The 22,637-nt window shown below is 40.2% G+C and overlaps 1 protein-coding gene across 3 annotated transcripts in view; it reads left to right on the forward strand.

Moving 5' to 3' along the window:
- The first annotated feature begins 6,373 nt into the window (after nucleotides 1-6,373).
- The window catches only part of sptbn4a (spectrin, beta, non-erythrocytic 4a), a 29,022-nt gene continuing 12,758 nt past the window's right edge, over nucleotides 6,374-22,637 (forward strand). The window contains exons 1-4 of one of the 3 annotated variants that reach the window (XM_085288237.1): nucleotides 6,374-6,845; nucleotides 6,933-7,087; nucleotides 21,655-21,918; nucleotides 22,313-22,546. In XM_085288237.1, the coding sequence (XP_085144363.1) occupies nucleotides 6,965-7,087; nucleotides 21,655-21,918; nucleotides 22,313-22,546 (621 nt within the window). In that variant the 5' untranslated portion in view covers nucleotides 6,374-6,845; nucleotides 6,933-6,964. Of the gene's footprint in view, nucleotides 7,088-21,654; nucleotides 21,919-22,312; nucleotides 22,547-22,637 lie in introns of all 3 variants that reach the window. The other 2 variants (XM_085288238.1, XM_085288239.1) reach the window with 2 other exon arrangements.

Below are 22,637 nucleotides of genomic sequence, written 5' to 3' on the forward strand. Positions count from 1 at the left end.
TGAAACCTAGCCCCACCCTATTATGTGATTTACTGAGGTCAAATGGCCAAGGATTATGAGTAGACGTTAAGTCGTCTGGGAAGGCTCTCAAAACTGGATCATAGATGGCAGACAGTTGGTGTCGTAAGCAGTGTTTGTTAGGGTCCCTGGGTCGTTGACCCAGTGTTTTGTGTTTTTGGTTCTTTGATTTTGTTATTTCATTATATTCTAGCTTTGCTTTACAGGTTTTAGGATTATTCTTAGTTAAGGTTCTCTGGGTGGGGTTTGGTTAGAGTTTTAGTGTTTTGGTTTTCTGTCTGTTCCATAGTTGCTGTCTCCCCTGTCTGCTGTATTCCCACGTCAAGTCAGTGTCAGTGTCTGCCCTGGTCCCACGTCTCTGTTCCCTTTGTTATAGTGCCTGCCTGTGAGTCTGTGTTATGTTTCCTGTTTTACTTTGAAAGTCCATGTCTGATGTTAATGTGTCTGGTTTTGCTTCCCCTTGTCTCGTTAGGCCTGATTTGCCCCAGCTGTGTTTCCCTCCTGTTACCCATTCCCTGATTGCTCCCTCTATGTATTTAAGCCCTGTGTTTTTTTGTGTCTGTGTCGTGATCTACTCTCATTTATGCTGTGTTTTCTGTCTGTCTGTCTGTCTGTCTGTCTGTCTGTCTGTCTGTCTGTCTGTCTGTCTGTCTGTCTGTCTGTCTGTCTGTCTGTCTGGTCATGTAAGTTTATTTGGATTTTTGTTACGTTTTGCCACTTTTTGCCATCCAGCAATAAAAAGCTGAGTTTGAGTTACTTTCTGCCTCCGAGTGTCTGCACTTTGGGTCCTTCTACTTCCACTCCTACCTGCACACAGCCTTAACCTGACAGTGTTGGGGAGTAACGGAATACATGTACCAGCGTTACGTATTTAAAATACGAAATATGAGTAACTGAATTCCGTTACAGTTACCGTTTAAAAGGGTGGTATTCACAATACAGTTATTTTGTTGAAATAAATGGATTACACGGCAGTATTTTCCTGTTTCATATGTTAGGCTATGACATCTCTATTTTTGGTCATTCCACGCCGGTGGAAACCCAAACAAAACACGCATTAAGAGGCTCTAATGCCTGTGTCTCAATCTCGCGGCCCATGTCACCCCTACTTGCAGCCTGCATAATGACGTGAAGAAAATTTTTTTTTTAATTATTCACAAAAATGATTTAATATGAAGGCAATCGGCAGAGTGTTACAGGCATAGCCCTAAAGAATGTAGCCTCATGGGCAGTGTAGTCCGTGCTGCAGGGAGAATGGACTGCCATACCCGCTGTGTGTGTGTGAGCGCGAGGAAGGGAGAAAAAGGAGAGTGGAAAGTAGTTGTCACCACCTCTAATTTTTCATGTGTGTGAGCGAACACACAAACTCCCTGAGCGGTCCCTTGGACCACTGTGAGCAACATTAGACGTGTGCACTGTGGTCACGCCAGCATCGAATCCATCCAGGTTACATGGTTTATTAAAATAATCAAATTACAGCATTTACATTTATGTTAGACTACTTTTAATTAACTGCTTTAGCCCAATTACAATGAAAATGTAAAAAAATCTTGTTCATGACCTGTGTAGCATGTTAACACTATTGTAAGTAAAAATAACTTGAACTCCAATTTTGAAAACACAACTTTCTTTTTTTTTTTTTAATAAAGCTCTGACTTGTATTATGAGTATGAGTCTGTGGTCTGGGAGAGAGTATGTAACTCTCTGTCTGCAAAATACAGTATATGATGACCAATGTTGGGCAATTAATTATATAGTTACTTCTTCAAAAAAGTAACTGAGTTTTGCAAACAAAGTTTTGCAAGCAGCTGTTTACCTAAAAATGCAGCCAAGGCGTTTTTTTTAAATAAACATTTCAAACTATTTACAGAACAATCAGCTGTTCTGCATCACATTTGATGCCACACAAATTATTTGTGCCACTCCAAAATAATTTCTGTCCACTATGAGATGAAGGAGAACAACAGCCTGATACCTGCAGGCCTGACAACAGGAGATGTATCACTGCTGTAACACCTGTAACATTCAGCAGTCGCCTCATTGTTCTGACACACACAACAAAACTATTGACTACACTACACACTAACGACACAAGATTTGCGCTAAACTTCGCAAATCTCTCAAAGTCAAAGTCAAAGTCAAAGTCAACTTTATTGTCAATTCTGCCACATGTACAGGACATACAGAGAATAGAAACTACGTTACTCTCAATCCCTAGATAATCTCAAAACACCGCCGTCACTCTTAAAACTTCCCCCTTTCCTAAACAACTTGCCATATCATTTTTTGATTGGTGGACATGGTACTTTTTTTCGACCAATAGGAAAGGGTGGGGTTTTTTGGTTTTGTTTTTGCTCACTAGTGATGGGATTTCCAGCTCTTTTTAGAGAACTGGCTCTTTCGGCTCCCAACCGGCTCTTCAGGTTGTTTTGTTGCTTTAATTAATTTATTATTAACAACAATCTAAAATTATGCACAAAAGGAATTACTAATGTAAAAAAAAAGTGGTTTTATTTATATATGTTTATATATAAATATATACAGTGGCCCTTAGAGACAAAGCACGTACAAACTCCAAAACACATTTCTAGCGTTAACTGAACTTCCCAAACAGAGCTACCTCGATCACTTAAATTACACAATTGAAAGCATAAGTGTATTGTTTGTGTATTTATACACATCGTTGGTACTTCCTGGCTTGTGTAGCCACTAGGTAACAAAAGCTCAGCACTGCGCCCTAGCATCCTGGAGCACTTCTGTTGTGTTTTGTACGTGCTATGGAGTTTTTACGTGTTTTGTGCTTTGTTTCTTGCGGCCACCGTAAATATACTTTGTTTACATAAAACCTCTTTCTGGAACAAATGGTAAGCATTTTAAATTGTTATGCAATATAATAAATATATTATCAAGAGCAGTTTGTCAAAATTTGTCAAGGCTAATTGGCAGGTGGACTCAAGCACAGGACTCTCAGAGATCACAGTTCAGTGCGTTTATTTACAATAAGAAAATATATTTGCAATAATCAGAGTGGAAAAGGGGGAATGGTTGCAGGGGGTTCCAGGGAGGAAGGGAATCCACACATCCAGTATTTACAGATTACACTTTCTCAGTTCACCGTTAGGTAGGGATGGGAATTGCTAAGATTTTCACGATTCCGATTCCATTTTTGATTCTGTTTAACAATTCGATTCTTTATCGATTCTCCTATCATATTCATATTTTTTAAAAAGGAGAACACACAGGTCGATTAGCTTAGAACTTTGTTTTATATCTTCTCTTTGAACAAGATAAGAATTTAGGAGTAACATGGCCTTACAAACCCAACAGTGAGATCTTAAGAGATCCACAACCTACGGCTCTTTGATAGGGTGTCACGGTGTAAAATATTAATAAAATAAATATTCTTCTGTAGCAATAACAAAGTATAACATAAATTATTCTGTAGCAATTACACAAAAGTGTCCAATTAAACACATTCACTTACCGAAAATCGGAGGCATCTACTGTGGAAAATGGATGCAAGCCTTTAACCACAAACTTAGTCACTGCTTGGTGACATTCGTCTATCCTGGCCTGAAAGGAGACGCTACCGGTAGACTGCAGCGAGAACTGCCAGCATCTGAGCCAGACTCTGTCTGTCTCTCTCATCATGGTCATCTAAATGCACAGTAATGGCAGGTTTTGCAATAAGGCAGATCGCGCTAACATAATATGCAATGTTAGTTGATTATTTACCTGCCGTATTAACGGGAGAGGACGTGCAAACGTTACCGCTGCTGCTGGGTTGAGATTCACGAGTCCGGAGCGGAATTAAAAACACGACATTCATTTAAGGTTATCTTGTTGTTTCCTCCCTTTAATGAAATATCTACTTTGCAAGTATTGCAAGTTGCACTGTTGTCATCCATTCTCGTAAATTATAACCAAACTTTTGAGCGTTTGTGCCGCTTAGGCACCATGTTTCCTGCCAGGTAAATGACGCTATGCAACGTGGTGACGTCATTCGAGGCTACTGGAATCGATAGGGGAATTGTGTGCAAAAATGGCAAACAATTCAATTTAATTGAAAGAGTAGGGACCCGGTCCCTAATCATGAGGACCAGGTGGTTGGTTAGCGCAGATGTGTTCGGCCAGAGGCAAGAACCCATGATGAGTCCCGCTCTCGAACACAGAGACAAACAAACAAGCCAAGAAGGACTGAAGGACCATGACAAACTTAGGTTACTCATATTGGTTTGCTTGTGATCGTTTGCAATAACATTAGTTCTTACTTCTTGGCTAATGCTAACTGAATGCTCAGTCAATGTAACTGGTCAGTTGCACCAACAATGTTACAATGGTGTCGGAACACCAACACAGGGATATCAGATCGTGCTCCTTCCTTAAACTGTTTTTTTAAAGATACAAAACTGCCTATTGTTCCTGTTAGAGGATGGGATTTTTAAACAATTTTGTGATATTCAGAGTATTGTAATAACATACTGTATATTGTGATTTATCAGCTTTTTTAATGGCAAATTTATTTTGCAGCAAAATGAGATTGTCAAGCATATCAACACTGCTACTAAAACCTGCCATATATGTTGCCAGGAGTCAGTCTGCTATCAGTCTGATATCTGTCTGCAATTAAATGGGGTCAAGTTGGCAATTACATGCAATGTGTTTCAGATAATACAGCAATTAGCTGTGATAAATCACCAAATGTTGCTTAAATGTTGCTGTCTGCATAGACAGAAGTTCACATTTAATTATTACCAGCTAGCAGTCAGTTAGGTTAAGTTCTGCGACTAGTGCTCATTGACAAAACCTCATTCAGACTGTTGATTGTTGCCAATCTGTCTGGATTTATAAATTAGACTGTAGTTATTTGCAAACCTTCAACAATTCGATTGCAGTCATATTGCCATGCAAAATACTGCGATACTATGCTGTATCAATTTTTTTCATGCAGACTTTTTCATAATCATTATGTCAGCGTTGTCTCTTTGATATTTGATATCAAAGACATGCGACCTAATCCAAAATGGGTTAGTTTTAAATTCTTGAATTCAAATTCACTACATCACCAGCTGTTAGTACACATAGAACAATAGTCTAAATTATTCATGTTTTATAATGCTGCAAATCTTAACAACAGTAAGGTTTGTAAATGCAAGTTTCACAAGTAAAGTACTTTTTGTGTGGTCTGCTGAAATATGATGAAGTTGGCTTCATTGGTTCGTTGGTTCTTGTCCTCATGTACTGTGTTGTAGTATTCATTAGTTATGAAATATTCCCGGTCAGTTGGTTCAAGAAAATGAAGACAATCCATTGAACTAAACACAAAAACAAAATGCCAGCAGAACCACAGAACTTGGTAGATCGGGGCAGTGCTCCAGTTCAGCCTCCACTCATGAAACTTTAAATGCCACTGAATGCCATGGTGATTCGGTCGGACAAAAATGTTATCTTTAAATAACATTAAAAAGAAATCTAATGCTGCAGCAAAGATGAACTGTAATTGTGATAGCATGTAGCTATCTATAATTCAGAGCTGGGGCTGTGATATTAACTTAAGAGTGAACCCTTTGCATTTAAATGACATATTTGCAGGGGAAGTTTTGCATGTAGGTGCTCTTGCAGATAGTAAATGAACAGTGATGGGAATCAGTCAGCTGCACCGTGGACCATGTGTGCATGCGTCTTCCTTTCCTCTCATTCAGCTGTTTTAAAACGACACCTCCCCCCTCCTTCCCAAACCCTGCTCCCACTCCGAGTGCAGTCATTTCTAGTGCAGAGAAATGTCCCTGGTGACACAGAGGGATGACGCAGGCTCTCTCTTCTTTCTGTTTCACCTCTCCCCCCCACTAACATCATCTTTTTCCTCTTTTGACTCGCTCTCCCATGCTTTTTTTTTTTTGCTCTGGCGCTCCCTCTTTCTCCATTTCCTCTCACTGTCTCCCTTTCCTCCTCCCTCTCCTCCTCCCTCTCTCTCATTCTGGCTCTCTCTCTCTCTCTCTCTCTCTCTCTCTGCTCCGGCACTGCAGTGCTGATTGTGATTGCACAGACACTCACACACACACACACACTCATTCACGCACACACACACACAGAAGCGTAGCTGAGAGGCAAGGACTGCAGCAGCATGCACCAACCACGGCTGAGCTGTTCAGGGACTTGAGGAAGGAGAAGTGAGGAGAGAAAATAGTGGACTATCTCACACCAGCCTGCATGTGCATCTTGCAGCGGTAGGAACGATGCATTTCAAGAGCGGACACCTTATGTTATCCGGCCTCCTCTGCACTGCCTCTGCATCCCATTCACCCTGCTCCTCCCACTCCAACTCTTCCTCCTCCTTGTGTCTACAGCATCATTAGACAGGACTACAGATTGACCGGGACTGGCGAGTGGTGGATGGTCAGGTTTTGCCCCGGCTGAAGGATTCTGCTATGCTACACACACATCACTGATGGTTGGATTGTAACTGACATTTGGAGCTAGACGATAACACACGACCTGCGAGGAATCTTGGATGTGCGTGTCATTCTTTACCAGTGTTGTAATTGGCGCATTTCTTCTTTTTAGCCGGTTGTTTTTGCCATCTCTGAGACTGGCTAGCAGGCACTGCAGCATCAGGACCGCAACACCATGAATTGGTAGGGCATGAGGACCCAGGGGCAACCCGAAGGAAGGGCTTGAGTGTTTCCATTGCTACCATTGCTGCTGAGGTGCTTATCTTGATTTTTTTTTTCCCAGAAAAGTGTGCCTGGTGGGGGCTGGGGTGGGTGGTGACAGCACAGGTACCTAGGCCCCTGCAGAGCAGAGCGGGTGGCTCTTGCGTAGAGGAGGTAGGCAGGACGTCCTGTGGAAAAGGGGGGAAGAAGGGCTGGCTCGAGCATTGGGCTCCTGATAGTGGCTATTTTTGTCTCCTCTAGTTCAGTGATTGGGACAGCGGGTGGAAGAGAAGATGCTTATGGCCCGAGACACAGCGCGGGATGAAGCTCAAAAGCTACACAGGAAGTGGCTGAAGCACCAGGCCTTTATGGCAGAACTGGCCCGCAATAAAGAATGGCTGGCCAAGATAGAACAGGTGAGTGGAGGTGATCGAGGGCTGTTTGTGGAAAAGTGGGGGAGGGATGGGGAGGTCAAAGAGGCAGAGCACGTGAGCCAAAGAGAGCACGTGACAAAGAAACGGTGTTGATGGTGGGTGTGGTGGCAGTAAAATCGAATAGGTGAAAGTGGGTGACATGTCATCACTCAGCTTGGGGACATCCTGAATTACAGTGTCAAGGTTACATTGCTACAGTAGCTGTGCTGTTTTCAGATTCACAGGTGGTGTGATCCCTGTGGTTCTTTTGCCTCTTGATGCAGACATTTGACCAGCCTGCTCAGTTATGGAGGTTACAGTGATTCATACAGAGGACATTTAAACATGTGCAGCAGTTATGGACACACATGCAGAAAGTGCAGACACTGTAACTTGCTTGTATGTACTAATTTTATGTGACACAAGTGATATAGGGTCAGTTCACATCATTTTTTTTGTTCTGCTTTCCCATAATGCTTTGCTTTCCTGAAATCCTGACAGAGAAACATCCCATCCATACACAATGTTTTTCAGCTTAGATGTGCTCTAGGCCTGCATTGAAATCTGCTGGTTTAAATCACCGGTACATTATATGTGACATTTTAAATGTTAGTAGTAAATACGAAAAAAGTTTGAATAAATTGCAGTTTTGCACATATTTTGGATACAGTTTTTGTCTTGAGTACAGTATAACACTGTTTGATACTTAAATTATTTTATTGACTCTGACTCCATATGCACTGTGCATGTGTAGTGATGTCATTTAATGCATTCAGATTGATGACCATCCACAAACACTGTGAACTGGTTGAATCAGGCAGTAGTTTGTCCCTCAAGCATCATATGAACATTAGCAAAATGTCATCCAGAAACTACTGCAGTCTTCTAAGGGCTCCATTTTAAGTACTTTAATCACTATTTTTTCCATATTCTGAAAAAAAGGAAGGTTAATGAGCGGATTTCTCATTTCCTATCATACAAAAACCATCATTACTTTGTCTCTTATTGTGTAACGGGTGTTCTGGCAGCAATGTTTTTGACTATTTGATGTCCACAGCAGATGAGTTGCTTCTATCAGATTATGTGAATATATTCATCTGCAGTAGAAATAAATAAATAAGAGAAATTCAGACATTTACCTTTCAGTATGTTTAAGTCATTCATTTTTATTGAATGCATAAAGAAATTAATTGCTTTTAAATTATTAGAGCTTTTTTGTAGGATATATTGAATTATTAGATATTCATAGGGTGACAGTGTAACCAATTGTAAGCACAACCCTTGCAGACAAATCTTACAATGGTATAATGAGGAAATCCTCATTAGCCATCTTGGTTGTCCATGTGTGAAATGCATTTTAAGGTTCATTGTGCTATAGTCTAGACCCTCAGACTGAGACAGACACCTTAGCGTAGTTCAATAACGATGCAAACTAACAAAAACATAGTAGGACTTACATTTCTAGTAATCAGGCTTTTTGGAGATGTTGTTGATGCTGTGGACCAGGGATAGTTGGAGAATCCAAGCAGCCACACTCACTTGTGTTCTCATTAGGGTTATGTACTGTGGTGTAGAAGTGCAGGACACTATTTTTTCTGATCTTACCAGTTGAGCAGTGAACTACTGTAAAAATGTATTTCTACAAAAAGACTCAATTAATGTCACAACACAACTCAAACGACCTAATGTTGTCAAATAGATACAACTTAGGAGTCGTTGTGGTATCTCTTTATTAGAAAGAAATTTGGTTAACAGATTACAAGACAGACGTTGGCAGCTACAGCTTAACTGAGATCTCCCCATAGAAACCCTGTGTTGGACCTTTTGCTCTGTCAAATCTGTTTTGACCTTCATATTTACCTTTTTGGTTTGTATATTGTTCTGCCAAAACTGTACATTCAATCTTGACTTAGTGGGTTTAACTCAGTGTCTCTAGCTAGTAGTGAATGGTTCCAGCTTCTGAACTGCAAACACCTTTCTGCCACACATCTCAATCTTTGAATTCAGGTGTTTTCAGTCCCATTTCCACAGCTGGAAGCACTTTGGCGACAGTGGGAAGGAAAAACTCTCTTTTAACAGGAAGAAACCTCCGGCTGAACCAGGCTCGGGGAGGGGCGGGGCCATCTGCCGCGGGCGGTTGCGGTGAGAGAAGGAAATTAGGAACCACATTTAATAACTCAGCCACAGAGCAGCAGACCATGAAGTTGCCAACTCTTTGCTGACTCAGAGCCCCAAATTGGTGCTGGCGTTAACATCAACACAAAAACTGTGTGCCGAGAGTTTCTATGGCAGAGCAGCACCTGTAGGTGTAATCCATAGGTACACACACAACAATTATTTGTATTTGTTGTATTTGTGCAGAAAACTTTGTAAACCTGTTAAAATTTAATGTCTCCTTTAATAACAATATTTGTCATATTTGGTGATATCTAGTACACATAGTTTTGATAACTAAGATAAGTCTTTTAATCAATCTTTATGTATTCAAATGTGTTATTTATTAGTGTAATGTCATTTGGCAGCTACACTGATAAATGATACAATTATAACACAATATATGTGTTCTGGTACTGCAGTAACTAGAATACAAATATTGTTTTAAAAACAGCACTGAGGCAGTTAAAGGATTAGGCTGGACATGTCTCAGGACCTGCCACTGCAATGTTTTTGTTCATTTTATTTATGCTTTCATGAGCTGCTTTACACAAGCTGGAGGTAGAACATAAAGTGAGACAGTTAAAACATACAGTAAAATCTTGAACCATTTGTGATCAGCTTACATTGCAGTTAAATTATATATTTCGTCCACCACTGGGATAGAAAACTGTTACATTAGAATGAAGGAATACACTTGATGTTCTGCCAACTGAGTTTATATAAGGATGGATATAATTATTAAGGCACAAGCACTGGTATACAATGTCCCTTTTTGAAGTCTTAATTTTAGCATTTTGGCTGTTGCCATCTTGTTTCTGTTGGAGCCAACAAGGGGCCATATTTGGACGAGAGGCATTCACGAACATTTGGTCTTCTTACTTGTATCTTTAATAAGACTGGTTTTTTGTACCGTTGAGCTTATTTTTGCTGTTAAGTTGAGTGTTTTTAACATAAGACTCAAAGGGGGTTGACTCATCTTTGGAGTTGGCTTCAAGTGGTTATTTGAAGAACTGCAGTTTATTAGCCTTGTAGATTGTTGCTTGGTTGTGCCTGTAATGTGAATCCACTTTTACCTCTAAAATGAAAACAGAATGAAATAGGATACTGCTTTTCTTCCAAATCAGTGCATTTGTTTTTAACCTTTCGTGCCAAACAGCAGAAAAACTGAAAGGACTGACACAGAGCGCAGAAGATGGCTACTCCATAAAAACTGTCTAACATGTGCTAACTGCCTTGATTTCCTGTGTTCCCGACAGTGACAGTTTAATCTACCTCTTAATCTACCCCAATGCTATCTCTGTCATTACCTGAGAGACACAGAAAAAAGATGTTGCTGTGCTGGGACCGGAGAACTCTGCGTCCTTTTGGAAGGGTTCCTGTATCAGGCCTTACCTCTGTTCTCTCACATTACTTAATCAGCAGAGCCACAAAGATCCATGTCGGCTCATATATGTGGAGGAACTGTGGGTGTTTCTCTCTTACAGTGGGTGGAATACTAGCTGACCTTGTGCTTTGTCTTGCTGTGGGCTCAGGGGTCAGTGGATTGTAAACAAACACTGTGGAAGTAACAAGCTGGAGAACATAGATCACTGAACGGACACAAATTAGGTAACTAAAAATGGATACCTAACAAATTGGTTATCTGTGTTTTGCTCAAGGTTGGTACCCAGTATATTTTTGCAGTGAGTTGAGATGAACATAGATTTGTTTATATGTCATATTCACAGACAGTGGACATTGATAATATACAAGTATTTCCAGCAGCTCCCCTTTTTTAACAATTGAGATCTAACAGGGGAAAAAACACTTGGACAAAACTGCTTCAGACATCTTAACATACGTGATGGATCAATTTCATGTGCCTGCTTTACATTCAAGCTCCTTGGATTGTTTAATCCAACATGGCGTGCTCAGACACAATGCTGTTTTTATTAGTACGGCAAGTCAGAAGAACCAATAGTGTCCTTATCCTGCCTGTGGCTACTATTTTCAGGTATTGTGCACCTGTTGGGAACTGGATTCAGTGACAGATTACAGATTTTTAATGATACATGATGAAAGACTGTTTCCCACTGTGTGGACAGTAAGGTTTCTGACTGTAACAGGGGTATAAGCTACTATTCATCATTCATTGGTACACTGAAAAAAATCCATGTTGGATTTATTTAATTCAATAGTGGACATTGGTTGCACACAACTGTTTTGCTTTGGCAGAAACTTAAACAACTGAGTTAAATCAACACAACTTATTCATATTCAATAAACCTGTGCATTTTGTGTTGATAAAACGCGACTGAAACATGTTTAGATGAAGTAAGGTGAGCTCTTGGAATATTTTAATCCTTCGTAATTTTGACATTTTATCTCAACACTATTCAATAACTTTTAACCCAGTACTACTTGGTCACTCAAATACTACATGTTGTCTTCATATTACATAATGTTCAACAAAGTTTAGAGTCTGGTTAACATGAATGGATCTATTGAACAACTATCATCCTTCTATCTTTATCTAGGTTGCAGGAGGGGCTGGGGCATAACCCAGAAGTGATAGGGTAAGAGGCAGAGTACACCCTGGACAGCTTACCAGTCTATCACATAGAGACAAACAACCATTTGCACTTATATTCACAGGTAATTTAGAATCCAATTAACCTAACCCTAATTCTAACGACTGCATGACTTTTAACTGTGGGAGGAAACCAGAACACCCAGAGAGAAACCAATGCAAACTAGCCAGATTGTGGATTTGAACCCAGGCCCTTCTTCCTGTGAGGCAACAGCGCTAACCACCATGCCACCTGCTGCTTTAAAAAAAAAAAGCAGGAAAGCTATGATTTCAAGGCTTGATGCAGAATTTTCTGTGCCTTTTTGTCCTTGACAGGTTAAACCACAATAAATAGCAATAGCATACACGTGGTGTGTGTGTAGTTGTCTGCCTTAAGTTGTTGAATTTCATACAGATCCTACATGATTTAATTACATTCAAGACAGAAACATGAAATTTTTGTGTTCAATTTACAAGGTAGACTTTTTTAATGTAACAGCCACCCAAGAGGCTCCTTCCTCAAACCACGATCCAAAGCGCGTGAGACTGAAATCCTGTGCGGTGTCGTGAGATTTAACATTGCTATATTATTGACTTACTTCACTTGAACATGATATGGACAATTTAATCTACCCTCTCTGCATATCATGTAGTTTCTACACTATATAGTTACACTTAACTTGAACGCATGAGGCAATTGTGTTAAATACACTCAAGATGCTTACATAAATCCAAGAGATGGCCAATCCCTTTTTTTCAGTGTAGGATCAGTTTAATGCTCATTTTGAATCAAAGTTGTTGATAATAAGAACATTTAAGTACTTTGCTTGACATTGTCAATACTCAACAACAAAAATCATAATTTAAAGAGCAGGTTCAACAGGAGTTTTGTGGAGATCATGGGAAATACTGTTTTTTGTTTGGACCATCCATTAATTAATTCCGGGGTTATATAAATAAATTTGGAATAATTTCATGAAGAGTTGGCTTTTTAACCTTAGCATAGATATTGTTATCTTATTTTGTTACTTACTTAACATATAAAGTAGTGGTGCTGATATATCATTGTGGCAGTGGCATGTGACTTTACAGAATGGCAAGCAGAGACAACTTGCACCAGCTCCCAAACAGACAAAAACATCTTCCACAACAATTTAAGTTGGATCAGATTCAAGCATACCATTTGTGCTGTCTGCCTTTCTGCGGTCCTTCCTCGCTGAAGAATTGTAAAGTGTTATTACTTATCTAGACAAATAAATATCTAGTATTTTATTAAAAATTGTACCCTATTGGCTGACAGCGACAATGGGTGGAAGAATTGCCTTCGATGCTTGTTGCCTCCTGGGAGCACGAGGCAGGTCTGGGCCCGCGCTGGAGAGTCGGCGCAGTGGCAGGATGGCTGCTGTGTTGCCTGGGATTACTCCTTATCTCCTACCCAACCCTGTTGCTGGTCACGTGCTCTATGTTGTGTGTGTTAGGTCGGGGGCGGGTTCATTCCACTGCAGGGTAACCTGCCACTGCATGTGGCGAATAAAATTTGAACTTGAACTTGAATTTTTCAAACAATCTATTTAGGAAAAGAAGCAATAAAAGATCATGACAACACCTCAGCAGTGTCGGGGAGTAACGGAATACATGTACTGGCATTACGTATTTAAAAGACAAAATATGAGTAACTGTATTCCATTACAGTTACTTTGTTGAAATAATAGATTACATTCTTTTCCTGTTTCACATGTTAGGCTGTGCCCTCTCTATTATTGGTAATTACACACTGGTGGAAACCCAAACAAAACACTAATAATAATAAGAGGCTCGAATGTATGTGTTTCAATCTCGTGGCCCATGTCACCTCGACTTGCGTCCTGCATAATGACGTGAATAAATAATGTTTAAAATTATTATTCAAAAAACAATTTAATATGAAGGCAATATGAGCAGAGTGTTACAGGCATAGCCCTATACCCATTATGTGCAAAAAAAAAAAGGAGAGTTGAAAAATACGAGTTGGGAGCTGGAAGCATGTAAATATAATAATAACCACTGCAGCCAAAAAGAGAGCCTGACGAGCCCAGCTGTAAGTAAGTCGTTAAGACTCGACTGTTGGCTGTGTTCGTGTTTTCCTCCGAAACAATAAGTTCCGTTGCAGCAGCCTTTCAACACCTCTCTCTGTCTCTTGCTAGCAAAGTTGACACAGACAACAAAGTAAAGCTCGTTTTCGGTTACGACACAAAACCCGACGTATCAGCCAGAGGTCCCTTTACTACGGTTCGGAGCCGCGGACCTGTTTTATATTTGCACGGAGTAGTTTTCTATATGAGATCACTGCAAAAAGTGCAGCCTTACCTAATGTCCACCCTACTGTTACTCATTTATATTAAGATTTAAACATCTAGTTGGTGTTGGTATGGAGAGTAACCTTCAGTAATAGTAATAAATCACACAGCAATAGGACATTCATGTAGTTGTAAAAAGCATGATGATATATTAAGTAATCCAAAGTATTCAGAATACGTTACTCTCATTGAGTAACGTAACCGAATATGTTACAAAATACATTTTGGGGCATGTAATCTGTAATCTCTGGTGGAATACATTTTAAAAGTAGCCTTCCCAACACTGCACCTCTGTACACATAAAACTGTGTTATTGGAAAACTGTGCATAAAATATCAAAAGTAAAATAATTATTCTGCAGAAAAATGCTCCCCATCAGTGTTAAATGGAATACTGCTGCACATTTTAACTATTAATTAATTTGATATTTTTTAACTATGTTATATTCGTAATCATCATCAGCATATCAACTGGTGGTGGTCAGAGGGCCCGGTGGCGCCAGTGTCCGGCAGCCTTGCCTCTGTAGGTGCGCCCCAGGGCAGCTGTGGCTACAATGTAGCTTGCCATTGCCAGTGTGTGAATGTGTGTGTGAATGGGTGGATGACTGAATGTAGTGTGAAGCGCTTTGGGGTCCTTAGGGACTGAGTAAAGCGCTATACAAATGCAGGCCATTTACCATTCACCATATCCTGTAAATCGTTTTTGTGGTTGGACCATATATCTCTAAAAAAGTTGTTAATTAGCTCAGAAGCAGATGATTTAAAAATAAAAGTGCATTAAGATATATTAATAACAAAAGAAAATCTGCTAATTAACAAGCTCGAGCAGTTTGTGACATGGTTTACTGTCAATATCTACAGGTGGATTAAAAATGAAGGTGGAGTGTTGGCAAAACAGCTGGTTAACCGCTTTACATTCAGTCAAGTGATTTCTCATAGATGTTAATCTGAAAGTGCTGCTGTGCCTGCACTGATTACCTTGCCCGTTTTTAGACCAGATGCCTTCCCCTCTTCATTATCGTCAGAAGTGTCTTAGCTAATGTACTGAATGGGTTAAATGCAGAGGAACTATTTCCCCATGGGGACTAACACGCACACTTTTTAAAGGAATTGCTAATCTCAGTCTTTACGCGTGTTGGTCAAAGTGGTTAGCAAGAAGAAACTCATCTGTTACTATGCTAAGTAACAGAAGCTTGTTTACTTGCTAATGCTAGTTCTGTTTCAGCAAAAAAGTGCTGGTCATAGCTGATTTCAGAGCAGTGGAAACAGAGCCAGTGGCAGCTTCCAACTCATGATGATCTCCCATCAGTTTACCATGAAAGACTAGAGGTTTATCCAAAGTGCATCCGCAAACCACCAGAAAAGAGCTCATCTTACCCAGCTCATGTCACTGTTAAGGAGACTGACATGCCGGTGAAACAGAGACAGCCGCAGTTTCCTATGAGCACAACACAAGCCAAGTGCCGAGCTTTCCAACTGCAGCCATGAGATGGCAGTAATGTAAAGAATGGATCTAAACAGGACAGAAGTTTTATGAAAGCACTGCCTGAGGAGAAAGGAGAGACTGCAATACTTTCTTTTTAAATAATCTCTAATTTTAGATTTGACAAGTAAATACTGCTTGCCTTGATTGCCCTGAAGGACGGCTGCAGACCAAGAAACATTTTATCCAAATCAAGAGTTAAACAATATTTCATACGGATTTATTTAATAGCACAGTGTTCAATAACCAAATGTCAAGACTGTTTACTGACAGCTGGGCGGTCAAGTAGGTCTCATGCTGTACTACAATTTCGCCTCTGTCAGTGCGTCCCAGGGTGGCTGTGGCTACAATGTAGCTTGCCATCACCAGTGTGTGAATGTGTGCGTGAATGGGTGGATGACTGGATATGTAAAACGCTTTGGGGTCCTTAGGGACTAGTAAAAGCGCTATATAAATACAGGCCATTTACCATTTACTACAATTTAAATTTTTAACTGGGTGCCTATTGTGCTTTTCAGTAGAAACTGTGTGGCCAAAATGTTTCTGTCACTGCTAAAGACACCTGTTACCACTGAGTAACATGGTATCTTTGACAGTTTTGGTTATCTAGCTCTGTGAGATAGTTATATGAGGCCCTCCCACAGTGACAGCCTAGCACAGAAGCAACAAGTCTAGAAATTAAGTTAAGGTGCAATTTAAAAAAGAAAAAGACAAAACAAAACAACAAACACATGTCCTCTATTGGTCACAAGTTATTTTTGTCATCCTCCATCTGTTTTTACTGTTCTTGAATGTAGCAACAGAGTCCCTTCCAGCTTGTAATGTTTTTTTGGCAAGCTAGGATCACCCAACATCCTGTTTGGCCTTATACTTTTGTAAATATGCAAATATTAGATTTTCATTTTTCACAGATGTTTGTGTGTTGATGTCGTGAACTGTCACATTCTGTCTTCTGTTTGCTCAATGATATTTGAAAAAATGATATGCTTCCCAGCACTGTTACATGCTAGTATTTACTTTAGTATAGTCTTCATTAGCCTTAACACAACTTCAGATTTACTGCTATCTTAGCATTATGTCACTTTTTAATGAATTCATTCATTTTTTTAATCACATTTCAGTTTGACAGGTTCAACATAGCCATGCTTCTTGTTTCTGTAGCTGACTCAACAAAAACCTCAAAACCCAGTCAGAGATGACTGGGATCACATTGGTGGTTATCAATATTCCTTGTTAAGCTAGGCTTCAGACTCTGCTAACTTAATCTATTTATTTTACTACTCATTGTGCACTCAGTTCTGCTGTTTTAGGGCTCTACAAACTATAAACGTGCTACAGATAATTATCAAAAACTACTAAGTCCATTGAGAATAACACTGTTACATGGCATAATGGAGAAGATTTGGAATAGCATACATTTTTGGTTACTGACTGAATATTCTTACTAATAAACAGCCTCCTAAAATCCATCCATTTACATATTGTTTTTTTGGGCTACATGGGGGCTTCCTTAGGGATTATTAAAGTATTAATATTATTCTTAAAGTATTCTGATTCTGACTGAGCCTAAATGAGCCTTGACAGGTCACCAGTGTATATTTCAGACAGACACACACTCACAATCTGCTAAATCTAAAGACCCAGTGTAAACCAATTAAGAATAATCAGTTACCTTCAAAAGCTTGTCTGAACTGCATGAGGAGCCAGACTCCCTGTGCAGGCAAAAGGGAGCACTTACAAACTCCATGCAGAAGACACACTGAGTCAAACAGGTGGTTTAAACCAGGAAGCTGGTTTAAAACTTTCTTTTATCAGTTGCATTTCAACCAAAGTAAAACACTCTTGGCTTACAGAGTTTGCACCGCATGGTATTATTCAGTGGTATTACCAACATACACCTCGATGAATGTATTAAATATACTCTCTCAGGAAAGAATATTTATTTTTCTTAGAACATATTTCCAGGATAAAAGTAGGTGAAAATGTGGTACTTATAGATTATTTTAAATTGAAACTCTGAATGGAACATCAGGGATTTTCCAGATGAGGTTGTGTTTTAAGCATAAGCTAATGAAAGCTCATCAAACTCACTGTATTGATTGGTTATTTTATGTGATAAAAAGCCTACCAATAGGCACTAATTCATTTTCTGGCTTCTGTTCTGTTTGCTCGCTATTTGTAAAATAGATTTGAGAGGCATGTATAATCTTGTGTCAACCCTACAGGCTCTTTACACTTTTATATCTGTACTACACTGGTTCATTTGATCCAAGTCAAAGGCTTGCACATGCAGGGAGCCGGTTTGGCCCTGTGGGTGAGCTGGGGACCATCTGCCACACAAATGGAGTGCAGCGGCCTGGGTTCGGGTTTAACGCGTGGCCCTTTTCTGCATGTCTTCCCCTTGTTTATCTCCCTGTTTTCCACCTGGTCAACATGGCCAAGCTTTCTTTGCTTTACCTGATTCACAAAATGTAAAAGTGGCTCAAAGCCATGCTTTTAAACCAGGCTGGCTGCCTCAGGATTTGCGCACTGTCACATATACAGTAAGTGGGCATTTGACATGTCATTTCACTCATCCTTTGCACAGAATGGACAGATTGAATGTTGTCTGCTGCACTGAGTGAAATCGTTAGAGAAATCGATGAGAAAGTTGAATAAAGAACGTAAAACATAAAATGGCAAAAGGCGATAAGAGTTTTGTGCCTGCAATTACATCAGTTAGTGATGTTGCAAAAGAACCATTAATCTTCTGAATTATTGAGTTAATATATTTATTTTATGACTTGTGACTGCTGTTCACCAGTCCTTTACAGATCTGAAACTTGAAACATATTTAGACATTTAGGACATTCAGTCCATTCCTCTGTGGCATTTTCCTGTCTGTTGCCAGATTAAGGTGAAACTAATATTATTTATGTTCTTTGTCACAAGTAACCTACTAATAGACTAGTTAGCTACAATACAGGAAGCAGATTAGAGTTGTACATTAAGAAAACATACAGTTTGCATGTTGTAAAATTGCCGCATGGCTTTCCTCCTCCTCAGGTATGAAGCATATGAACCGACAGAAAACAGCAAAAATCCTGAACATAACCAGCTCCAGACGAGGTTGTGTGTTCAGCACAAGTTACTATGGTGATCTTGCTAGATTAAAAGAAATCACATATATGGCAAAGACAATTCTGGCTTTAGGGTCAACCTGAGCCAGTAACGTGTTCTTTTAGTACATCCATCAAACTGCTTTGTGTTAGCAACTCTAACTCTTTTACGGATACAGAGCTCACTTATTCTTATTATACACCTTTTTAGTTTGTATGGATACACATGTTCTATACATGCACAGCAGATTGCTTTCCAAAGGAAGACATGATCTTCTTTGCCCAATATTTGGACAAATTATTGCACATTTTTCTGTGTATTTGTGCTAACACAAATATTCAGATTAACTCAATCATTCTTCATATTGTATTCTCTAGCCAGATTTCTCCATATGGAAACTCCACTAGCCCCTTTAACTAAGTAATCATCCAAGTCTTGACCTTTTTTCTAATTGTTTACCTATTTTAGAGGTCAAGGGCGTCAAATTCAATTTTACAAATGGCAACAGTGGAAAGTGAAAATCACATTAAAGCCCATCTCAGCCTTGCCTCTCAAAGTTTATCTCAAAAGCCACTGAGCCATCAGTGTGATGTATTCATTTCTAACCTTGTCCATCCTGGTCACTCGCAGTGAAAATCTTAACATCTTCCACTCTGCCACCTCCAGTCTTTTAGTCAGTGCCACCATCTCCAAACCATACATTAGAGGAAGTCACACTGCCATCTTGTACCACATTAAAGGCTCAGCATATATAATTTCTTAATACATGTCCCATATGCTTATATAAGACTGAATAAAACTACTTAAGGGGCATTTACCCTGCCCCTCCCTGAGCCTGGTTCTGTCGGAGGTTCCTTCCTGTTAAAATGGAGTTTTTCCTTCCCACTGTTGCCAAAGTGCTTGCTCATAGGGGGTCATATGATTGTTGCTTTTCTCTCTGTATGTGTTATTGTAGGGTCTGCCTTACAATATAAAGTGATTTGAGGCAACTGTTGTTGTGATTTGGTGCTATAGAAATAAAACTGAATTGAATTGAATAGTGATGATTTGCCACACTATTAACAGTTAATAATGTAATCTCAAATTAAGCGCTTGAATTCAGTGAATTGCTGGAATTCACTGAATTTAAGCGCTTGTAGGGTCTACCTTGAGGTGACTGTTGAACAGAATAACAAATCTTTGTTTTTGTTCTCGCATATGTTTCTTCTAGTCTTACATAATCTGTTTTACTGGTCTGAACATGACATGTGGACTCTACAGTGGGTAAACTGGCCAAAATTCATGCACTTTTTAACCACAATTGTACAATAAGTAATTTTTTAAAGATTCATTAGCGGCAGGTGTTCAGCAGATAATAGTCCAAGTTGCAGAGCAGAAGAGTGTATTCACACCTACAGTGCATCGATCTGTGTGGTGTGAATACACTGTTGTTTTTGCAAGTGGAATGAAACAAGCTCTTTAATCCCACCCACTTTTGAATTATGCTGCATCAGCTTTAAATGGAAGCCTGCAGAATTTGGCAACACAATGCTGCCATAATGGCGTGATTTATTTGTGGTAGCCATTAAAATATGGTACTATGTCAGCTACGATGGCCTCCAAAAATTCCCTTCACAGATACCCTTTGGATCTGACTGTGCCTGGGCTGTATGCACCATAAACCTTTGATTCTTTCTCTTCTCGATTCCCTTCTTCCTTTAGTCTGCCTTTTCTCATCTCCTTTGTCCACCCCCTCTCTGATTTCTTCTCCTTCTGCCTCACTCTGTGTGTCAGTAAAGCCAAGAGAAAAGAGAGTGAGAAAGACCTGCTTTCTGCTGGCTCTGCATTATGAGAGGGAGAGCGAGGGATGTGAGCGAGTGAGCGCTAGCAGCAGTTTAGCAGACTGTGCCAAAAGAAGGAATGCAGCACTGCATTATGAAAGCCATAGGATATAGGTTCAACTCTGTGAAAGATAAATGAGAGAAGCAGGATTTAGAAGATGCACCCCACCATACACATGGCTGATGTGATAATAGGACGGAAGTAAATAAGCAATGCATCATCCAGAGCAAGCCAGAACAGGACGTTTCCTTAAAAAGTGCAGCATTTTCTGGTGCTTCAAATCACGAAGGAGTACCTTGTCATAGAAGGAAAACGCCTCCTACTCCCCTAAGTCTCACTGTAGTTGGAGACTGGTAATTATCTATTCTAGGGAAGAACTGACACAAAGGGAAGCACCACAAGCTTTGATCTCATCAAATCTCCTCATCCACATCATGTCATGAACAGAGCTCAAATATTTAGGGGAGAGAAGAGGAGTATGAGCGAAGGGCGGAACGGGGGTTTATCAGACTTGCCATATACCATTTTTAGGTCAGCCCAAGGCCAAACTTTGCTCCGTACACCTGCCTCTCTGCAAGCGGGGGGCTGCAGCCTTGGCGTGGAGCTCTGTCGTGCTGAGCTATTTTGGGGACAAAACCAAATTTAGCCACTCACTTTCTATCTGTTGTTCTCCCAGCTCCTTCCTGAAATACAAGAATGCATACAGACTTGGGAAAAGGATCTATAGGTTTGTGGCTTAGTGTGTTTATTCAATTCTAAATATTCATTTGGTGAAATGAATCAATAAAAGGTTCATGAAAAAAATGCTTTCAAAAGGAAAGTTGATTTACGATACATGTCAAGTCTGATGAATTTGGTGATTTGGTGACGTATAAATAAAATTGAACTGAATTGAATTGACAGTTGTTTGCAGCATCGTGCAACTTATAGATTTCTAGTAGCAAGCAAGGCGATCTGTAGGAGCCTTCCATTGAAGCAAAACCTGACATTAAAGGAGTGCAAGAGCGAGAAGCAACAAAATCACTTGGCCAGGAAGTGACAGTTACATAATGTAATTTTAATAAAACTTCACGACTATGCACCATTCTCTAAAAACCTACCCTAACACTTGCACTTTCTTTCTGCAGGAAGGTCAGGAGCTGATCCAGGAGAAACCTGAGCTCCGTTCAGTGGTGCAGCAGAAGCTGGAGGAGATTAGGGAGTGCTGGTCTGACCTGGAGACCACGACCAAGGCCAAGGCCCGCCAGCTCTTTGAAAATAACAAACCCGAGCCAGCAGTGAAGAGCTACTCAGACCTCGACAATCAGCTCTCCCACCTGGAGCAGCAGCCCCCCCAGCTGGAACAGGCACACCACCTGCCAACCTTCAATGAACAGCTCCAGAAATTTCAGGCAAGTCCCAAGGCCCTCCTCTTGGTCTGAACTTGTCTCTTAAACCAGCGCAACATAAAATTCAACCAAATGTGTTTAACATATCAAGAAAGCTGTAATTAATTATTATTGGTTAACACCACCTTGGATGTAGGTGCATATTTCCACTGAAGTGTGGAGCCTTCTTGTATAGTTTGGCTTAAATTGCAACATTTTTCTGTATAGTTGAAAATTTTCAATAAATAGCCCACAGCGGCCCTTGTAGTGGCCTGCTCTCAAACATGGGGTTCAGAGGCATTCAAAAATGCACCTGTTATATAACCCTGAAATGTTCTGTTAGGGAAACAGCTGACGTGCTGTGTTTGTCCATCCTTCATATGGTTGTAACATGACCTTTCCTTTCTATCCGGTGAAGGCTATGGAGTCTCAGATAGGGGACTTTTACAAGGATGTGGGAGAGCTTGGAAGCTTGCAGGGGCTCTGCCTACCCCAGCGAGGGCTGATGGCAGGTGACAAGGAGGTCGGCGAGCAGTCAGGCGAAGTGGAGACCCGTATAGTCCGCCTCATCGAGCCCCTGAAGGAGCGACGCCGCATCCTGCTGGCTTCCAAAGAGATGCATCAAGTCGCCCAGGACCTGGAAGATGAGATAGTGAGTCCCTCCTCTTCTTGTTTCATATATTTTGTCTTAAATTTAAACACTGCTTATAAAATGTGCCAGTATGGTTGTTACAATATCATCA

The sequence above is a fragment of the Mchenga conophoros genome, linkage group LG10, assembly GCF_057382185.1.
Source record: "Mchenga conophoros isolate Kocher_MC1m ecotype Shallow Benthic linkage group LG10, M_conophoros_male_GT1.1, whole genome shotgun sequence".
Lineage (NCBI taxonomy): Eukaryota > Metazoa > Chordata > Actinopteri > Cichliformes > Cichlidae > Mchenga > Mchenga conophoros.